The sequence below is a fragment of the Cornus florida genome, unplaced genomic scaffold (assembly GCF_030987335.1).
Source record: "Cornus florida cultivar Cherokee Brave unplaced genomic scaffold, ASM3098733v1 CherokeeBrave_3.0.0_Hap2_Chr09, whole genome shotgun sequence".
NCBI lineage: Eukaryota > Viridiplantae > Streptophyta > Magnoliopsida > Cornales > Cornaceae > Cornus > Cornus florida.
In genome coordinates, this window is record NW_026775579.1 from 47,074,653 (window position 1) to 47,098,221 (window position 23,569).

General features: G+C 36.5%; 1 protein-coding gene across 1 annotated transcript; it reads left to right on the plus strand.

Moving 5' to 3' along the window:
• The first annotated feature begins 2,010 nt into the window (after positions 1-2,010).
• LOC132273808 (GDSL esterase/lipase At1g29670-like) lies at positions 2,011-21,463 on the plus strand. The gene is made up of 4 exons (XM_059774883.1): positions 2,011-2,445; positions 3,473-3,706; positions 20,784-21,036; positions 21,157-21,463. The coding sequence occupies exons 1-4, from the start codon at positions 2,038-2,040 to the stop codon at positions 21,375-21,377; spliced, it is 1,116 nt and encodes a 371-aa protein (XP_059630866.1). The 5' UTR covers positions 2,011-2,037; the 3' UTR covers positions 21,378-21,463.
• The last annotated feature ends 2,106 nt before the right edge of the window (positions 21,464-23,569 follow it).

The following is a 23,569-nucleotide window of genomic DNA, read 5'->3' on the forward strand; positions in this document are numbered from 1 at the left end:
ATATATATTTTTCATATCCTTGATTCATTGAATATGATTTTTTTAGTATATTTAATTGAATAAACTCAATTTTGAAACAACAATGAATAATATGAAAAATCGTTGTGAATGTACTGAATAGAAATACTATGCATGAATGTTTTAATTTTTACATATATTGTTTTGGTTCAAATTATATATATATATATATATATATATATATATATATATATATATATTATTGTTATTAAAAATTGTCCCCACATAAAGAAATTTTTGACTACGCCACTGCCTCTGGGACCAAAAATTCAAAAAATGACTAATGACCCAAAATGCATTTTTAAGAGTTCAAAACTCAAAGAAATGCTCCGAATCACTCTCGGAACCTTCGTTATACGTTAACCGGTGCATGGCACGCAAAACAATATACAAAAATAAAATAATCTAATCACTAGAAATTTTTATTGTATAAAGATTGAATCTTTGAAAAGAAATGAGAGTTTTGAGTTAAAGTTATTCGAGTTCCCTTTGACGTCACGAAGAGTGTTTTAATGAGTAAAGATTGAATCTTTGAATGAAATTACCTCAATCAAGGTACCTATTCTACCACTAGACCTTTGTAATATATAAAGATTGAATCTTTGAAAGAAAATGAGTGTTTTGAGTTTAACTTATTCGAGTTACCTATGAAATCGCGAAGAGTGTTTTAATGACTGAAGATTGAATCTTTGAATGAAAAATAGCACAATAAAGGTACCAATTCTCTTACTAGACCAATTGAAAAATGCCGGAAAAAGAAAAAATTGTGTAACGTCAGAGAAGCAATCCAATCTCTCTCACAAATCAGCTTAGCTATGTCTTCTTTTGCTATTCTTTAAACGAATGTGTTAGACGCCGACCTTTTGAAATTTGTACATTGTGTTCCATGAATTTTGATTTTTGCAACCATTTGTCCTTGAAATTTGTATAATGTGTTCCATGAATTTTGATTTTTGCAACCATTTTGTCCTAATCTAACAAAGAGAAAATTCGAAGTATTGTTTACATATGCAAGAGCAGTTAGACCAACATTTGAAATTTTGTTTGTCTATTTGATGATCAATTTACAAACCGACACCTTAGATTTTAGGTCATTGAAAGAGATGCTATTTATGCTTGAAAGCGAATTAGCAATGGGCTGTCGTATGACCACCAGCTAATTTGTTGACGGAATGTTTTGAAAACTACCTGACATCTTAATAATCGTTATATTACCAAAAATTTTAGTTCAATATTATTATAGTCCTCACCGCAGCACTTCGTTCTTTTATATATATATATATAAACAATATCTAGTACCTAGGAAGCAGGATTCTTCTCTTAAGTTGTCGTGGCAGTATCAAATATTTGGATGATAAGCGGATATGGCTCGGACACGTGTCAAATACAATATGAAATATACGTTTTGTACACTTCCAAGATAAGACTAGTGATTTTATAATTATATGTATATTTTATAAATAAAAAAAATGGAATTCAATGAAATTTAAAATTTATTATCAATTAATTAAAAAAATAATATACAATTTAAGAAAACAAAAATAGCAAACAGCTGTCTTATTTTTTTAAAGATTTGTCGTATTGCAATATCGTGTGTAATGTCAACATATATTATTTATATACATATATAAATAGATATTATATTATATGTTTTTGATGTATTTATGTTGTACTCATACCTTCTTTTTTTAAAAAAATTTGTGTATTGCAATATCCATGTCATCTCATACCTGTAACCCGTATTTGTATTTCCTATAATACAAAGCATTTCACAACTATTGAATGCATTGACGGGGCTCATGTGGGCCCCATTTCAAAGCATCGAGCGGCTGCTGCATGCTTCTAAATTAATTCATCCTTTGATTTTTTTTTTGAGGATCATTCATTTCCCTATCTCGAACCTATTCATGAACCAATCTTCAAGACTCCCTTGTTATAAATGAGGCACATCTTCCCACTTTTGTAGACATATCAATTGAAACATTATATCCCATTAAGGTCACCCACCTTCTCAACACAATGGCTTCGAAGACATCTCCAAGTCTTCTCCTGCTTCTATGCTTCTCTTTCCTTGCTTTTCTCATTCCATGCAATTGTTGCTGCAAAGAACCAGAAAAAGATGATGGAGCTAAGGTCAAAGGCATGTTTGTGTTTGGTAGCTCTCTGGTTGACAATGGCAACAACAACTTCATCCAAAACATACTGGCCAAGGCTGATTATTTGCCCTATGGAGTAGATTTCCCTCGCGGTCCTTCCGGGAGATTTACCAATGGAAAGAATGTCATCGACCTCCTTGGTGACCAGCTTAAGCTTCCTTCTTATATTCCGCCATTCCTTGATCCTTCGACGAAGGGAAACAAGATCGTTAATGGTGTCAACTACGCGTCCGGTGCTTCTGGAATACTAGATGATACTGGTTCACTTGCTGTAAGAAATTAAGATTATATATATATCCTCTAGCTGCTTCTTTCTTTTTTTCTCTTCTTCATTCTTTTGCATCCATACTTGGTAATGGAGAGTCTTTTAGGTTCAATAAAACGTAATGATAAGATTGTTCTATTGTGACCTAGAGATGACGGGTTTGAAATAAGGAGACAGTCTCTCCATATATATAAAGGTAAGACTGCGTACATCGATCTGATTCACTCTCCATATATATAAAGGTAAGACTGCGTATATTGATCTGATTCACTTATGAGCTTCTCTTTTAGAAAGTGGTCCACTTATGAGCGTCCCTTTGAATTTTGTTGATGTAAAACAGTGGAAATGAAACCAACAGTTTTGATTCATTGAAGAGACATGCACAGATAAAAGCATGGAGCTTCTCTCCCTTTTTTTTTCCCTGTTTTTTTTAATAAATACCAAATTAATAGAAAGTGGAACTAAAGCATAAGTCAACACATGCTTTCAAGGTGTTTTACTGGACTAAAATGCAGCCTATAAAGCTATAATTACTTTATTCTGCGTTAGATGTCACGGGTTCAAACAGAATACATTCTCTTTACATGTGAAATTAAAGTTGTAACGACAAAAGTCTCAAGCATCGGACTAATCCTCTCTCTCTATATATATATATATATGGGGTTGATCAACTTGATGAGAACAATTCATTTATAATAAAGAGGATATGAGTTCAGGGTGGGTGGATCTCATGCATTATAGATTTACTCTCTCTCTCTCTCTCTCTATATATATATATATATGGGGTTGATCAAGATGAGAACAATTCATTTATAATAAAGAGGATATGAGTTCATGGTGGGTGGATCTCATGCATTATAGATTTACTATATATACACACACATATATATAGTATGTGTTTATATATACACATGTACACTTAAATTTCAAAGCTAGAAAATTAGCTGCATGCCTTAAGCTGAGCTGCTGACCCAAAAGTCAAAACAGATGAAGTTTATGCTAATATACTTGTGTTTTATGTGCATTAATTCAGGGAAATGTGATCAGTTTAAATCAGCAAATAAGAGAGTTTGAGGAAGTGACTCTGCCGGACTTGGAGAAGCAGCTGGGGTGCAATAGCAGAGACTCACTTCCCCACTACCTGTTTGTGGTGGGAAGTGGCGGGAACGACTACTCACTCAATTATTTTTTGACTAGATCCATGACCAACGTCACTCTTGAAGATTTCACTGTCAATCTCACCAACATCCTCTCTCTCCAACTCAAGGTACTCTTTAAGATGGTTAGTTATGATGCCTAGTTAATTATAGTACTTGTTTGGGTGACAAATTTGAATTTAAAATTAATGTGCATCACCTATTTATGTTCAGATAGGATGTTTTTTTTTTGGGGAAATTATTCAGATAGGCTGTTGGGAAGTAAATATTAAAAATAAGCCTAATTAAGTTATATTTGATTGCATCGTCATAAAATTAATTAGAATTTAAAATTAAATTTTACCTAATTCTAATTTCACCTCTTCAAGAGGTTTGATTAGTACTCTCAAATGCAGCGTTAATCTTAATTTATCGCTTACTCGTAACCCATATCCCTCAATCTCTGTTAGTTTTAGTTTTTATGGTTGTAGCATTCAAGAACTCATTTAAAGTTAACAAGTACTTTAATATTCCCTTCGTATCTAAGATGAACACCTATTTTGGAACGGATGAAGTAGCATACTCTATATTTAAAGTTGGCAATTACGCGTGGTCAAGTTGGTAGAGCGCATAACTCTCTGAACGAGTGTGCCCATATTCGGATCCCCCATTAATTCCCTTAGTTTACTCGAGAAAAAAATAAATAAATAAATACTCCCTCCGTCCCAAAATAAGTGTCATGCTTTACTTTTTTTATTTGTCCCAAAATAAGTGTTGACTTTCCTTTTTTAAATAATATATTTCATATCTTTCCATACATGTCCTTTTGAATTTTAATTTCAAACTTAAATATTCAAAACTTAAAAAGACAATTTGGTAACTTTCTTGGGAGACAATGCATGTTTCACATGTTCCCTTAAAAATTACTACTCCCCAAACAGAGACACTTAAATTGAGATGAAAGAAGAAATTATATTACTCTTACTCGTATAAGAACGATCAAAATTGTCTGACCGTCAAACTCTCTGTCATGGATCATAATTTAATAAAATGTTAGGTTGCAAACTTGCAACTCATCCTTCCATAGCTAGCTGCACCCTCTGATTATGAACCATTTGTATTTAATGTGCCCTTTGTTCCTCCTATGTGGTCAACATTTAAACACAAATTCAATTGATTTGTGGTGTTAGGGTATGGCAAATTGATTCAGGAATTGAACACAAAGTGTCTGATTTGGGACCATGAAATTAATATCCCTATTCATTTGCAGAAACTCCTCCCATTATTTTGGGGGGCCACAAGTTGGCACAAATTAATGACCATCAAGCCCCACACTTTCAAGAAAAAATATCACACTTTTTATAGTGACCATTACATGAATTCAATAAAAGGTGTCACTCTTTTGGAACCTTACATTTTTAAGAGTAATTTTTAATATTTTTTTAATTATAGCAGTAAGAAATGAATTTTTAAATATACCCTTCAATGCAAGTGTCGTGTTGACCGAGTGTCCGAAATCCCGTGTTTGAGCCTTACACACTCCCCTTCCCTTCTAATAACTAACTTCTAACATTCTTGTCATGAATATATATATACCACCTTCAATAATGGGTCTACATAAATTTTAATTGCTTTTATAACTTCATAATAAGGAGGGTAAATTAAAAATATTAAAAATATAGTACATTGAATTTTGAATTGGGCAGCCAAAAGTGAAAAGGTAAACATTTTTTTTTGAGACGAAGGGAGTATCTTTGAAATGCTCCTGAAATATTGATGACATATTCTTACCGATTAATTAAACATTGATACATATTGATATGATTTATTAAAATAAATGTATTATTATTTTTATACGACAAGATATAATTGGTTGATGACATTAATGATATAGTATCAGCAGTGTCGAAGTTGATCACACGAATAATAAATCGATTAACTGGACTACAATAACGGAAGTTGTAACCTTCTCCTGGCCCAATTTAGACTGGATGTAAATTCAATTAAACATTTCTAGAATAGCTATGAGTTTCACCATCTTCTGCCATTTGACAATAATTGGAAGCAGGCACGAACCCAATATAGGCTAGCAGGGGCGGGCAATTGCACCTACTAATTTTTTTTTTCCTTTTTGTATTTTATACCTCATAATTTTATTTTTTTGATTTATATACCTATAAAATTAAATTTTGCACCTACTAAAATTATAAATAAAAAAAACTTCACTATTGCCCCCTTACAACAATTTTTGTAATGACCCGAACCCGAGGCTCCGAATCGCTAATCGGGTCCTTCCCCAAACTCGAGGTCAACTAAAGACATTACCGTCTTTTTCTACGTCCATACATAATGTACATGTCATCTCAGGGTTTATAAATAATAATAATAAAAAAATGAGATCATAACTACAAAATATGTCAAACAGTCTACGAACCTATCAAAACCTGTAGAGGAACGTCATCCGCCATTTCCTTCTCATGACTTGAAAAATGTTAATAATAAAGGGGTGAGCAAATTGCTCAGTAGGTAGTGCCTAAGACACATCTCTTGTGACCCCGTGAATCCACGTATAGAATAGAAAATAAGAGAACGGGATCATACTATACCGGGGATGTAAACCATAACCACAACATCCAATTTAAACACAAATGTCATCTAAGTCACAAATACACTATGTATGCCAATGAAGTACAATGCCATACTTATGTCGCTCCCCATTTCCAAAATATTTCCATTTCAACTTCCAAATCGTTAGTGTAATCCGACCCAAGGCACCTCCATGGCGTCACGAGAGGAGGATTGGCTAACTATCCACGATCACAAGGCACATCCAAGGCATCGCATCCGGCCTAGTTAGCTCAACCATACTCCCCTCTAGACTACACTAACACCACAGACCACTAGGCGTCTCCTAGGCGTCCGGGTTTTCACAAATACTTTCAAAAAACTTTTTCCCAAAAACAATTCCATTTGTTTTTAAAACAAACTTTTCCCTTTACTTTCCCAATGACAATGCATGAATTATGCAATTCCTTCAATGGCATGATAACATAGAACTTCATACATATTATCCGCATCATTTAACCATGTTTAAAATATGAATTTCCACACAATATCGCATTCTTATATTTCCAAATCATGGCATTTTACATACTTTCAATTAATAACAAATAAATTCTACACATTCCATCAACCTCATATTCACCTTTTGAGAAGAAATTCTAAACATTTATTTCCACAATTTCAACAGCACTTTTCTTAATAATTAAAAATCATGGGGTATCAAAAATGTCAATACTAAGCATGTATCTTCACCACCAAGTATATAATTATAATCATAGGTTCAATTAACACATATAATACATCCATCACCTTAATTACATATAACCATAGGCAAAATTGCTAAAATCAAACATGCTTAGAATCAAATTAAAAGGGAAAAACTCACAAAAGATCAAAGAAAACGTGAATTAGAGCACCCCTACCTTTTAATTGTAGAAAAGCCCCATAAATTGCCCAATTCTTAGCCTTAATTCGAAATCCCAAGTTGTACCAAACGAGGCTTAGCTCTGATCAAATCGAAGATCTCGACGAGCTCTTTAATTTGCCGTAAACGGCACCAAAAATCTCAAAAAGGTGAGAGAGAAATTGAAGTTTGAAGTTTGCTCAAAAAAAAAAAAAAAAAAAAATGAGAAAGAGAATGAGGGAGAGAGCTACGGGAGAGATAAAAGACTGTGTGGCCAAAATGGCCTTTGGCCATTAAAAGTTGCAACAATTGGTGGTGGGTCCCACCAATGAAAAAATATCTTCTTTTTTTTTACATTTAATTTTTTTACCACCACAATATCTATATATATATAAATAAATCATACATATTACAATCTACCCTCCTTAAAAGATTTCGTTCTCAAAATCTACCCTCCTTAAAGAAGGAGGCCCACAACCACACACTTTCCTGAGAACACCTCACAAAACCCCAAAACCATGAACTCACTAACATTATTGCCTTTGACACCGGATGTCACCAGGCAATCACACACCACTGCCCAAAAAATACAATGCTCACTATCCTATAAGAGTACTCATTACTCACAACATCAGAACACGAGACCAGCTAGGCCCTACATTTGACTCTCAACGGACATCAGTCCACTCTACACTGCTACGCAAGACTCCGAAGCCCGAAAGAAGAATGGTCTCTAGACTACCGAACATGACAATATCCAATCTCAACTCCTCCCTAAAAGGACACACAAAACTCCAAACAAAGAACCACGTCCCTTTCACAATCAAGCTCAACTCTAATCTACACATTTCTGTCAGACTGAACACTCACTACCTAACACTTAACTACACCATTACATACCTGTACAACCACTACCAACCACACCAAGTGACAATCACTAAACTTATCATCATCAAGATGACTAAATAATGAATCTCTCAACGATTACATAATCATGAATTACCAGAATAATAAAACAAATTATCCTATACCCAGGTCACAAATCCTCAAAAAAAAATCTTCAATAATTAATTATCGAATTGCAAACCCTATACCAGACACTTGGTACTACCTAATACGCTTCGTCACCCAAAACAAATAATCCGAATCCACATTGTCGCATCGACACAACGTATAGTACCGTACTCTCTCTATCCCTGACAAATTGAAACAATCATTGACCTTTTACCTAACATCGTGCTAAGAGGGACTGATTCAGGAGAAATGGTTGGCCAGGCCATTCTCATCATCGATCCGGTTTCAACACAAATGTTGTTCTTGTCCTCAGGTCCAAACCTCAAACACAATCTCACATAGTCCACCAGACAACCATGAGATCCATTCATTATTAATCCATTGCTCTACGTAACCATAATGGCTAAACAGTCACATACTTACTATAAAAATCACAATCATGCTTTAATCGTACAACCCTAACAAGCTAGTAATAACACAACACCAAACGTCACAATCATCAACTAGCGTAAAAACTCTCTAATGATCTCATAGCACTCATACTTGGTAGACGACTCCATAACATTATTCAGTTTAATTCTTACTTCTTCGAAACACACAATACAACCGTCCCATGGCTGAAACCTCAAAATCAAAATCAATCGTTCCCATTATTCGTCAACGGAATCCCACATTCACTTTCTTTAGTCATGTAGTTCTAAGGCAACATCGACACTTAGCCTCAAGACACTACTCGAATCAAACGCTTATAAAAACATCCAAGTACAGGACTCACATCATGTCACCTAACCGTCCTCAAGCTTACAATTCACGACTTATCCCCTAGCCATCACTGCTAGTACCAGACACTGGAAACATACTATCCCTAATCGGCAACTCATGCCTCACACACCACCTGTCATGAACACTCTCAGAACAAGCACCACAAAACCAAAGACTCCACCTCCTTACGTGGGAGTGAGTCAACCTATTCAACCAAATCTTTAACGATGAACTCCAACAACATCACAAACCACACACAAGTCCGTCCATCCACCGACGTGCACAACTCCTAAATGGAGAACAAGGCTCACGATAAACAACGTCCTTGGACTAGAACAAACAGAAAGGGTAACAAACCCCACTCTCATAAGAGACTGATGACTTGCCTGAATGCATCTGACACCTTGTCACATGCTACTCACTAATCGTCCAACCGTGGACACCCAATCTCACATAAGATGAAATGAACTCTTTACACACAAGGAAGAAAACCAACTTGAAACACATACGAGACTACAAACATAATTCTAGGCGACCTCGCCACTGACGGACCGTCAAACACTAACACGGAACCTCGCATACATTACACCGCGATACTCATGCCAACCAAAACCAACCAGATAAGAGCACTAATGCTCACGACACTCGATCACTAGAAACAATCATAGCCCTTCGGACACCGCGTCCCGTCCTATCTGGAAACCGTCACTCCCAAATGACAACCTCTAAGCCGTAAAATGACTCTTTACCACCCATTCCACCTTCACCCTTCAAAACGACACTACCTCAAACACCATGCACACAAGACCCGTGACCTTAGCCACAATAACTCACTGACTCTTCAAAAGAAAAAGGTGCCTACATAGCAACACCTCTCTTTTTGGTTCTAAAGACTAAGTTGACCACAATCGCCTCAATTGGCGCACAATCCCATCACTTACTTGACAACCTACAACAACAACTCGTAATCCCCGAACCACATTCGAATCATACCTCAAATTGTCCAGCTCATCAGCACTAAACATTACACCTTCACTACCACTCATTTACACAACAGTTCAAACTTATCATCCCACCGGACTATCAAACCACTACTAAGCGATTCTTCCTCAAACATCATTAAGATGATCGTCATCATAACAACAGAATAAACATTACCCTCGATACTCCCAAACGACCACTATTTACACTAGAAAAGAACATCCATACGGCAATGCCATGCCTACAAATTCTCAAAACAAAAATGAGCATAAAACCCAAAATGCTCAACACTCAACTATCTCCTCAAAACCATCTACAATGCAATCAATCACCAATGCTTAGCCGACCACCCTAACCACTCTTTCTAAGACAACATACATGCCTTAAGAAGAAAACTTCATACCCTAGGTTCAACGTCACTACTTTCCCTCTTCCCCGTTCCTCAGAACCCCCTTTGGCCCCGATAAAAGTTAAATGGGGCTACCAACTAAATCTACGAGATCACCCTTGTCCCAATCATTCTAATCATTAGTCTATCTCTTCGAATCCTCAAACAACAAGCACTATCTCCTGATACTCCAAACGTAATATGAAATACAGCCTTAATCCACAGCTTTCAAATTCAAAAACACAATTCATTTGATAACACAATACTCACTAGCTATCACTTCATCCGCAAACAACCAAACACTCCAATAACCCTATACTACCTGCCTTATCGTGCAATCCTGCACCACATCACTAAAACTAACCACTATACTCCACCTCGAGGCTCTCTAGACAGCTGTGCCAACCCAGAACCCCGCTCATCGACCGACCCACGTAATCGACCCACCGAGAGTCGACTACCCGTAGCACACTCTCGCAACTTTTCGAAATGGAAAATCACCCCTCAACCAACCGTAACCAACACACTTTCTTAAACCGCACCAGAACACCCGCAATGCACACCTATAACCCATAGACTACATTTGTGACTCAAATAACTTTTGTCACACCTACCACGACCGATTCGAAAAGAACCTCCGCACCAAACTGTGACCCAAGTCACAAACACTAACCTCCTAAGGTCATACATTTCTCCCTTGAAACCCTCACTCGCACACCTGATCTCCACGGTCACAAGAACCCATCCACCGATGCATGAAACTTAAACACAACAAATATACTATGCTATGAAACATGAACCCGTTCTAAAGTCATGCCTTAAGCACTACATAAAATGTAACAAGAAAAATCAGGATGACTATACACTGAATAGCTCAATCCACGATCTAAAAGTCCACGCCATTCGTTCGATAAGAACCGGCACCCCAAACAACCTTGGAGCAATCGAGTTCCTCACCTACCCAGGTCAAAACCCACACAACCATCCATGTTCAACCGCATACTCCTATATATGTATACATATATATATATAATAACCGTATCACATACCATGATACAATCAAATCCCATCATTTATTTATTTTTTATTATTATTTTTTAAACATCCCGTCTTTCATTTAAAAAAAAAAAATACTTGCATAACCATGCCTAATAACCATCACAATACCATACGAGACATGCTTGCACCTACCGTGCTCACTACAAGCCACATTATCATTCAAAACAAAACTGCACACACACCGTGCCTACCACTTGCTGTTACCACCTAAATCACACTTGTCATCATATCATAACTAATACGTTTTCAATTATTTATACATTTCATCGTTATGGCCATATAGCACATTTTAGCAATTAAACATTTAAGCATGTGAACACTTAGCAAATAAGCATGCCTTTTAAAACCTTAAACACATAAACAATTAACACATAAGCACATAAACAATGCAATCCACCTTCAACATAACCTTAGGTAGGCCTCTACCCGTCGTCCTACTAGTTTTTGAACCATCGCTCTGATACCAAATTTGTAACGACCCGAACCCGAGGGTCCGAATCGCTAATTGGGTCCTTACTGTCACGGCCCAAGTTTTTCAACCCGGTGCGTCAGTGATGAACCGAAAGATGACCCGATAACGGATCCGAAATACGGAAGAAAAAAACAAAACAAAAGTCTCTAGAGATACAACATGGCTCTAAGACATCATTATGACCCTCAACGAGGTCATGGAACCCAAAGGAATCAAATGGGGAAGCAACGTTTCAAAAACGAACAAGATTGAACCTAGGGGCAAAATTGTCATTTTTAGCTCAAAAGTGGGTGCCACCGAGCACACCATTGGAAAGACAACAAAAAATCAATGAACTTAGACTCAAAAATTGCTTGATTCGGAGTCCGAATGAAGAAGATATGGCTAACGGAAGAAGAAGGGGGCAAAACGGTCAAAAAGTGCCAACTAAAAATCATCTAACCGGTTAGATGGCCTTCCTAACCGGTTAGGAGGCCAAAATTCACGACAAAAACACTGCCCATGCACATGTAACTGGTTACCAAACTCCTCGTAACCGTTTACATGTGAAGAGGGCAATAAGGTGCAATCCAAAAACTTGGCAGCAGGGGTTTTGCCAGAAAAAATGGAAATTTGAGGGCCTAGATGACATTTCTGGAAAAACTCAAAAAAGAAACCCCCCTCAAAATCGAGTTTCCTACGTGACTCTCATGAAAAATCGAAAAATACGCAATGGAAAATGCCCAAAATGCCCTCCCAAAAAAACTGGTCCAGAGGGTCCAAAAAGCTGCTAAATTAAAAACTGAGAGCTGAACTTCGGATGCGATTTCCGATGCCAAGATGGCATTTTCTGGAAAAACACGAAGAAGAAACCCCCCCCCAAAATTACATTTTCTAAATGACCATGAGAAGAACGGAATTTATTCCCCAAAGAAAATTCCCAAAATACCCTAAGGTCAGAATATGCAACAAAAGTGTAAAATGAGTCTCCAAAAGACATTCTCAAAATATTGGTATGGCTGTAGTTGTTTTGGCGATCAGTCGGTAATGATGATGGTTGTTTTGGCGATCAGTCGTGGTGATTGATTTAGTTGTTATTGGTATGGCTGTAGTTACCATTTTCCTTGATCAATCACCACGACTGATCGCCAAAACAACCATCATCATTACCGACTGATCGCCAAAACAACTACAGCCATACCAATAACAACTAAATCAATCACCACGACTGATCGCCAAAACAACCATCATCATTACCGATCAAAGGACAACGCCTATTAAAACAAAACCAACATTGATTCCACCCGAACTGCACTTGTAGCTAGCCAGTACGGTAGCATGACAGTGCCATGCACCCGCCCACAAACGTACCCGCCCACGAAAATTGCAATCCCAGAGGAATCATCCTGATCAACCAAGGATCCTAAGAGGCCCATAACCTCATTATGGCTCAAAACCAACAAATCCACCACTATGGTAACGCCAAATGACTCATCTCACAAGAGCCTAAGCAAAAGGTGACCATTTACCTACCTCAAAACCAATACTAGGTCGACAACAACCTATACTGCCACGAAACTGTGACTACAATCACCATCAACCTCAACTCGTGCCTCAATGACTAATCCCGTGTCATGCCAAATATGCAACACAGTTATGCATATACAAATCTAATCTAGCATACATCGTATGTCATGCTTAAATAAATGGCATACTACATATACCACATAAGCACATAAACATGTTATCAAACCAAAACATGTTATCATAAAACATATAAGCACATAGAGCATGGCAACAAAAGCATGATATGCACCTAAAACCCGTCGTCCTAAGGTTTTCGAACCTAGGAGCTCTGATACCACTTGTGATGGCCCAAGTTTTTCAACCCGGTGCGTCAGTGATGAACCGAAAGATGACCCGAAAACGGATCCGAAATGCGGAAGCAAAAGACAAAACAACGGTCTCTAGAGATACAACATGGCTCTAAGACACCACTATGACCCTCAACGAGGTTACGGAACCTAAAGGAATCAAATCGGGAAGCAACGTTTCAAAAACGAACAAGATTGAACCTAAAGGCAAAATCGTCATTTCCAGCTTGAAAGTGGGTGCCACCGAGCACACCATTGGAAAGACAACAAAAAATCAATGAACTTAGACTCAAAAATTGCTTGATTTGGAGTCTGGATGAAGAAGATATGGCTAACGGAATAAGAAGGGGCAAAACGGTCAAAAAGTGCCAACCAAAGATCATCTAACCTATTAGATGGCCTTCCTAATCGGTTAGGAGGCCAAAATTCATGACAAAAACACTGCCCATGCATATGTAACCGGTTACCAAACTCCTCGTAACCGTTTACATGTGAAGAGGGAAGTAAGGTGCAACCCAAAAACTTGGCAGCAGGGGTTTTTTCGAAAAAAATGGAAATTTGAGGGCCTAGATTACATTTTCTGGAAAAAAATCAAAGAAGAAACCCCCCTCAAAATCGAGTTTCTTACATGACTTGCCTAGAAAATTGAAAAATATGCAATGCAAAATGCCCAAAATGCCCTCCCAAGAAAACTGGTCCAGAGGGTCCAAAAAGCTGCTAAATTTAAAAACTGTGAGCTGAACTTCGGATGCGATTTCCAATGCCAAGATGGCATTTTCTGGAAAAACACAAAGAAGAACCCTCCCCCAAAATCACATTTTCTAAGTGACCATGTGAAGAACGGAATTTATTCCCCAAAGGAAATTCCAAAAATACCCTTAGATCAGAATATGCAACAAAAGTGTAAAATGAGTCTGTAGGAAGCTTATTTCACCAAAGAAGAAGCTTTTCCCAGAAAAAACCATGCAAGCAAACGTGACTTACCTAGTGAGATTTGCTACAATGGTCCATGGCCCAAAAATATGGCCGATACAAAATATGACCCCCCAACGGCCAAAATGCCAAAAACGAAGTTTGGAACGAAAACTTGGAATTTACAATCATGAGATGGTTTCAAAATGCCATTTGGCCCTTGGCCATACTTCATACATGATTAATGAATGCTAATGGAAGAATAAAAATGGAATTCCCACACCCAATGCAAACATGGTGAAGCAAAAACTCAATATTTTTCAATACATTCATAATATTCCATGAAGTCAAAAATTACATAGGATACAATTTACATGTCATTGGCCTCCGGCCTCATCTCATACATGTCAAATACATCGTAAAGAGTGTACTCATGTACACATTACATATAAGGAATCAAATGTACACATGTTGACATATAAGGCTACAATTGGCATTCCAAGCCAACCTTCACAAAAATGGAAGTCTCCAAGTCCACAAACCATCCAAGCCTAATGAAGACCGCAACTTTGATTCTTGTACCTGAAATATGCCCCAGTGTCGTAGGGGTGAGTAACATAAAGCTACTCGTAGGAAATGAGCATGCATCGACCTACGTTTTACAAGTTTGCATGGTTTAATTATTGTGGTTCATTCCACCTAACGTCTATGTCAAATGTGAGACTCAAGGAGCATCCTAGCTACCTAAGATCATTTCTAGCATCAATCACTTCATTCATGCAATTTTAATAACATAGGTTCTTACTTACACAAAACAACAACATAGGAGCATACTTACACAAAACAACAGCATATAGATTCTCAAGGTAATCAACTTGAAGTCTAAAATGCAACATCAACTAAATATAACAATTTAGCATAATTAGAATACCTAATACCACACATCAAGACATAGATTCTCTAGGTTATCAACTAGAAATCTAAAAGTGTGAATCAACTAAATATATCAATTTAGTATGGATGTACTTAACAACATCAAATCGTCAATAACGAAAACCACAAGTCAACAACGTAAACATGATTGTCAACTTGGAATTGAATGCAAAAACAAATAGTGGAATACTTAGACGTCACGCTCGGAATTTTGCCGAGACCTCAATGGTTATTCCGGGCACTAACCCGCAGGAAAAACCACCCTAAGTGCACACTATCTCAATGACTTAGAGGACTCACGTCCCCGTACTAGAGCCAAACCCTAGCCATCTCAACTCAACAATGTTCCAAGATTCTAAAATAAGCCAAATAAGTTCATAACTTATATATATTACTACTACATAGTAACAACATATAGATTCTCAAGGTAATCAACTTGAAGTCTAAAATGCAACATCAACTAAATATAACAATTTAGCATAATTAGAATACCTAATACCACACATCAAGACATAGATTCTCTAGGTTATCAACTAGAAATCTAAAAGTGTGAATCAACTAAATATATCAATTTAGTATGGATGTACTTAACAACATCAAATCGTCAATAACGAAAACCACAAGTCAACAAGGTAAACATGATTGTCAACTTGGAATTGAATGCAAAAAACAAATAGTGGAATACTTGGACGTCACGCTCGGAATTCTGCCGAGACCTCAATGGTTATTCCGGGCACTAACCCGCAGGAAAAACCACCCTAAGTGCACACTATCTCAATGACTTAGAGGACTCACGTCCCCGTACTAGAGCCAAACCCTAGCCATCTCAACTCAACAATGTTCCAAGATTCTAAAATAAGCCAAATAAGTTCATAACTTATATATATTACTACTACATAGTAACAACATATAGATTCTCAAGGTAATCAACTTGAAGTCTAAAATGCAACATCAACTAAATATAACAATTTAGCATAATTAGAATACCTAATACCACACATCAAGACATAGATTCTCTAGGTTATCAACTAGAAATCTAAAAGTGTGAATCAACTAAATATATCAATTTAGTATGGATGTACTTAACAACATCAAATTGTCAATAACGAAAACCACAAGTCAACAAGGTAAACATGATTGTCAACTTGGAATTGAATGCAAAAACAAATAGTGGAATACTTGGACGTCACGCTCGGAATTCTGCCGAGACCTCAATGGTTATTCCGGGCACTAACCCGCAGGAAAAACCACCCTAAGTGCACACTATCTCAATGACTTAGAGGACTCACGTCCCCGTACTAGAGCCAAACCCTAGCCATCTCAACTCAACAATGTTCCAAGATTCTAAAATAAGCCAAATAAGTTCATAACTTATATATATTACTACTACATAGTAACAAGTTAGCAATATAACTCTCAATTGTGCATAATAAGCATTTCATATCCATAATGCTACGAAATCACAAGCCAATAATATATTCATATTAGAAACATACTCTCATGAATATAAACTTAACAACAATGCTCTTCAATGCATATAACACAATCTAGTGAATACATCACAAGTCTAAATCCATGCTCTTAAAATTGAAACAACTTCTAAAATATGATTAGATCCATGGATACACAAGATAAAATTTAATTACATCAAAATAATTAAACTCTCTAGATTTCAAATCATTTCCAATTGGCCCCAATTTAAGATATGTTAATAAACATATCATGGTCATTACATATATTCACACACAAGCTTAATTAAGCCCATGAAACCACCAAAATAGATTTTAATTAATTCCCTTAATTAAAGTCTCTAGATTTCCAAACTCAACCAAATACTCTCAAATTAATGTATGTTAACAAACATGCCAAAAGTTAATTTAGAAGCATAACACAACTCAATTCCATGCAAGGTACACCATGAACTTAAATCTTTCACAAAAGATAAATATTAATTAAAAAGAGCAATTCTTATTTAATTGATCCCAAATTAATATATGTTAACCAACATATTAAAACAAGAGTTTCTACCATGCCACAATTCAAATCAAAGTTATAAATCACCACGAATTTTAAATCTTATACAAAGAATTAAAAATTACTAACTTCTAGATTTGATACAAGGCACATATATAAGTTGTATAATCATGCTAAACACTTAATACAACACACACAAAAGCCTAAAACATTCCCTACCTCCATTTGAGATGAAATCTCAAATCCCCACTAAAATAAATCGGCTCCGAATTTGACGAAACTCCTAGGTTTTGTCAGGGACAACACCACGAACATGAATCCCAAGGATGGCCCATCAAAAACAAAACTTGACTTCAAACCCGAACTTAAGAAATAGCCAAAACGAGATTCCAATCGGTTGGAATCGAAGGCCTCGCCGAGGGGAATAATAAACACAAAGGCATCACCACTTTTTAATGAAGGGAAGAAGTCCAAAAGAAGATAGAGAAGATGGCAGCCATGGATGGAGCTTGGACTGGCCATGAGAGAGGAGAGAGAGAAAAAAATCTGATTTTTCTTTCTAAGACCTCCTATTTATAGAAAAACTCAAAAAGTGCCCCGAACGGGCCCCACCGAGTCCAGAAAAGTGGAATTCGCGCAGACGTGCTCAAATGGCAAAACTCCATGAACAAAAAAGATTTCAAATGAGAAAATATGAATAATGGAAGGAACGGCGTCGAAAACTGAGTCCCGAGTAGAGAGTTATGCCCAAAACAAGTTTGGCGCAAATTGGGACCAAAAACCCTGAAACTGGAAAACATCGTCTAGGATTAAATTCTAAGAGTCCACGACTCGACGAAATGTGAAAATGAATCCCATACGAGGATCCAGGCTCAAAACAAGCCATTGAGCAATAACTTTTATTAATTGCATAATGGTCCCTCTAAAAAGTGAAAACTGCGAAACTGTCCCAGAATAAAAATATCTTCCAAAAGATATTTTCTTAGATACCCCTGAAATAAAATATCTTCAAAAGATATTCATGAAAAACACCCCAAGAAGAGAAAAAATTTCCAAAGAACTTTGCATTTATGCCCCTACGGGCACCGAGAGCAACCAGAGTACTTTCTCACGAAAGTGAAGATACGTATCTCATAGAAATCATTGGGAATGAAGATACGTAAAGTCAGAAACCAACTCTGAACACAAGAAGTGTGGTTATGCAAACAGAGTGACAAACGAGGAAAAGACGAAATAGGGAAAAAGACAAAATAGGGGAAAAGACAAAAAGTGAATAGTGTCGAAAAACGAAAAGTGCGGAACTGACTCGGTCCTCAAAGAAAGTTGTCAATCTACAAAAAAGAGTCTCGAAAATCACTCGAGACGACACTAATCGACAAGAAACCAAACTCAGAAGGGAAAAGACAATGGAAAAAATTTATCCGAAAAATCCGGGTCATTACACTTACCCAAACCCGAGGTCAACTAAAGATGTTACCGTCATTTCCTATGTCAATACATAATATACGTGTCATCCCAGGGTTATAAATAATAATAATAATAATAAAATGAGATCATAACTACAAAATATGTCAAACAGTCCACTAACCTATCAAAACCTGTGGAGGAACATCATCCGCCACTTCTTCTCATGACCTAAAAAATGTTAATAATAAAGAGGTGAGCAAATTGCTCAGTAGGTAGTGCCTAAGACATACCTTTTGTGACCCCGTGAATCCACGTACAGAATAGAAAACAAGAGAACGGAATCATACTATACCGGGGATGTAAACCATAACCACAACATCCAATATAATCACAAAAGTCACAAATACACCATGTATGCCAATGAAGTACAATGTCATGCTCGTATCGCTCCCCATTTCCGAAACATTTCCGTTTCAACTTCCAAACCGTTAGTATAATCCGACCCAAGGCACCTCCGTGGCGTCACGAGAGGAGGATTAGCTAACTATCCACGACCACAAGGCACACCCAAGGCATCACATCCGGCCTAGTTAGCTCAACTATACTCCCCTCTAGACTACACTAACACCACGGACCACTAGGCGCCTGCTAGGAGTCCGGGTTTTCACAAACACTTTCGAAAAACTTTTTCCCAAAAACAATTCCATTTGCTTTTCAAACAAATTTTTTCCTTTACTTTCCCAATGACAATGCATGAATTATGCAATTCCTTCAATGCCATGACAACATAGAACTTCATACATATTATCCGCATCATTTAACCATGTTTAAAATATGAATTTCCATACAATATCGCATTCCTATATTTCCAAATCATGGCATTTTATATACTTTCAATTATTCCAACAATTAAATTCTACACATTCCATCAACGTCATATTCATCTTTTAAGAAGAAATTCTAAACACTTATTTCCACAATTTCAAGTTCACTTTTCTTAATAATTAAAAATCATGGGGCATCGAAAATGTCAATACTAAGCATGTATCTTCACCACCAAATATATAATTATAATCATAGGTTCAATTAACACATATAATACATCCATCACCTTAATTACCTACAACCATAACAACATAGGCAAAATTGCTAAAATCAAACATGCTTAGAATCAAATTAAAAGGGGAAAACTCACAAAAGATAAAAAAAAAAAAAAAAAAAACGTGAATTAGAGCACCCTTACCTTTTAATTGTAGAAAAGCCCTAAAAATTGCCCAATTCCTAGCCTTAATTCGAAATCCCAAGTTGCACCAAACGAGGCTTAGCTCCGATCAAATCGAAGATCTCGACGAGCTCTTTAATTTGTCGTAAATGGCACTAAAAATCTCAAAAAGGTGAGAGAGAAATTGAAGTTTGAAGTTTGCTCAAAAGAAAGAAAAATAATAAATAAATAAAAAAATTGAGAAAGAGAATGAGGGAGAGAGCAGCGAAGAGATAAAAGAATGTGGGGCCAAAATGGCCTTTGGCCATTAAAAGTTGCAACAATTGGTGGTGGGTCCCACCAATTGTAAAATATCTTCGTTTTTTTTTTTTTTTTTTTTTTACATTTAATTTTTATACTACCACAATATCTATATCTATATATATATGAATCATACATATTACAATTTAATTTAATTTTTTTTCTTTTTTTTTTGTTAAAAGTTGCCTCCACTCACATACTTCGGTGGATCCATTGTCCCTTATTGAAAGTCAATTAATGATCATAGTACTTCACTAAAATTTATTGGAAATGTGAGAAAATATTGCATATAAACAACTAAAACAAAGTTTGATAATCCAAAACAAATTTAAACAATGTAAGAGCTACTCCACTGCATGTACACTTTTGCTACAAACAGTAATTGCCATATTTCATATTCCTAATACATATTAAGAGTATTGACTCATTTGCACTTTGTTTTGCCTTCTCATTTCAATGATGCAGAAACTGTATAGCTTAGGTGCTCGGAAGTTTGTGCTCATGTCGATCAATCCCAGCGGGTGTAGTCCGATGGTTCGGGCGAGACAGCCGGAGCAGAAGGGTTGTGTGGAGGAACAGAACAAGGCTGCTCTCCTCTACAATGCCCACTTGACGTCATTGGTGGATCTCATCAAGCCACAAATGCCTGCTTCTATCCTTGTTTTTGTCAACACAAACAAGATGATCATGGACATCATCGCCAATCCTGCATCTAAAGGTACTTTTACCTCAATGATTGCCGGTTTATCTCAATGATTGCCACATCAGTCAGCAACAAAAACCACTTTTCTGCATTTCTATCATTTTTCTTATATATTATATTCACGGTGGTTTACAGGCTTCAACGATACAAACAATGCCTGTTGTGAAGTTGACGATGGAACAGGAACCTTATGCAGAAGAGGAGGGTCAACATGTGCAACAAGAAGCACTCATTTGTATTTTGATGGCTTGCATCCAACTGAAGCTGTGAATGTTCAGATAGCAGCAAAGGCTTATGCTTCCAATCTGACATCTGAAGTTTATCCCATCAATGTTAAACAACTCTCCCTGATTTAGATTTCTCAACCTTTTCTTTTGTTGTTTGATCTAGCTTAGAACTTGAACAATGTAATAATATATGGTATATTATGGCAGTGTGTGTATATATAGACTCTCTCTCTATATATGTAGTTGATTGAAATCGGGGACATGCCACCCAAACTCTCCTCCTCTTTTTTTATCAGGTTAGTACTCGCTCACACATTTGCCCACACACCCGAGCTTGAATACTATTGGGGTAGAGGTGTCTCCACCCAAACTCTTCTTCTTTTGTTATCGGTAAGTACTCGCTCACACTTTTGCCCACACCCCCGGACTTGAACCCCTCCTATCCTCGTGGGAAGTTATACTATTGGGGTAGAGGCCGCACCCAAGTTGCACAAAATGAACCTGAAAATGTACAGATGTAGTACATGATTAAACCTTTTGATTGTAAAAGGATGGCCAAATCAGCTGAAATTCTACATCAATTTTGGTGTATGAGAACTGTGACCTGTGTTCAAAACCCTTGCAAAAAAATTAACCACCCATCTATGATCTAACCATTGCAATCAAAAAGCTCATTCTACCACAGTAACATTTCACCCAGTAAAATATTATCTCTTGCTACCATTTATGTCAAAATTATCGGAGTTCACATGACACCAACAAAGCTGACAGGCACGAGTAAAATGAAATTCGATCAAATTCTAAATCCTTCTTTCAACTAACAATTACACAAAGTATAACCTGTTTATTATATGATCAAATTGTCAAGTAACTTAAGTCTACTGGCAACACAAAATTTTCGCATCATGAATACGGATCACTGATGGAAGCATCGAACTGCTACTACGTACATGAGAAGAAAAAAATGGTAACTCTTTGCATTGGCAGAAAAAGGTCTAACCATTGTTACGGTCCCCACGCTCGTGGCCTGATATGTACAAATAATACACTATGAACCTATGGTAGAGAAATAAATACAAAACAAAGAATAAATTAGTCATAATTATCTAATTAACTGATGTGCGATAAACCCAACAAAGAGAAATGCAAAAATATATTTGGCTTCCAAAAGTAAAAAACCAATTACCACAAAAAACCTGCTTTGCACAGTCAACACTAGACCCTCATCCTATGAAGTCGATAGATGAGAAATGTTGTCAATGTTGCTGTTGGAGTGCTTCATATGCAAGTCCCTGACGTCAGCTTGCAAAAGTTGCATTGGGCTGGGAGAGATAAGACATGGATACCCCGGATATCCGTTGCTTTACTTGAAATAATCTTGTCTAATTATAGCAACATATTCAGGGTGTAACTCATTAGTGTCTTTCTGCTTCCATATTTCACCATTGGAATCCATAAGCCAGGATATTTGAGGGGAAAGTGATGAATACTCTGCACATTATCAAATAGCAACAGATTTGTGAGCTTTAAGTTTTAAAGTTTCTTAAGAACTAAATCTATCAGAAGTCTGATTCACGTGAGTGACAAAATAGACCATTGCAAATTAGGGTTGGCAATTTATGCCCAAACTCATTAAACTGCCCAAACCCGCTCACTAAAATTAAATAATTGGGTGACTAATTTAAAGTGAGTGGGTCACTAATGGATAAAAAGTAGGTACCCATTACAATTCATGGGTCAATAATGGCTACATGTGACAATCTGGATTCTCAATAATAAGCGCCAAGGTTGTTAAAATCGGGATTCTAGGCAGAATCGTTTTGGGCTCCGTAGAATCGGAATCGTAGAATCGGATCGTGAATCGTAAGATTCTACCAAATTGTGAAAAACAATTGAAACTAACTTCTTAAACAATAAGATCTGTAAAATATAACAAAAATGAGGTCAAAACACACAATATTACATATCCATGAGTTCACAAATCTCAAATCCTAACAATATTTCAAAGTCCGAATATAAATAAAAGAGAATTTAACTCAAAATAACATGAATTTACAAATCTCAAATCTTAACCCATCCATCTCCAAAGTTAGAAAATAAAATTACATATCAAAAGTAAACCTTTTTTTTTTTTTTTTTTTTTAAACTCTATGCAAATTTTTTTTTTCGAAAACTGAAGAAATAAAAAGACCTTTTTGTCTACCAATCCAAGTGTTACGGTGTATGTGACTTTATTAGTCACAAGTATGAAATTAATCAAGAGTTAGCACAACAAAATATGAATCACGCGTTAACTTGATCTCATTATATTATCAGTTTAG

Bases quoted from the DNA above. Each gene is read 5' to 3' on its own strand.
- LOC132273808 (XM_059774883.1), top strand. From the start codon at position 2,038: ATGGCTTCGAAGACATCTCCAAGTCTTCTCCTGCTTCTATGCTTCTCT. The intron at 2,446-3,472 runs GTAAGAAATTAA...GCATTAATTCAG, and splicing joins ATGATACTGGTTCACTTGCT to GGAAATGTGATCAGTTTAAA. The intron at 3,707-20,783 runs GTACTCTTTAAG...TCAATGATGCAG, and splicing joins TCCTCTCTCTCCAACTCAAG to AAACTGTATAGCTTAGGTGC.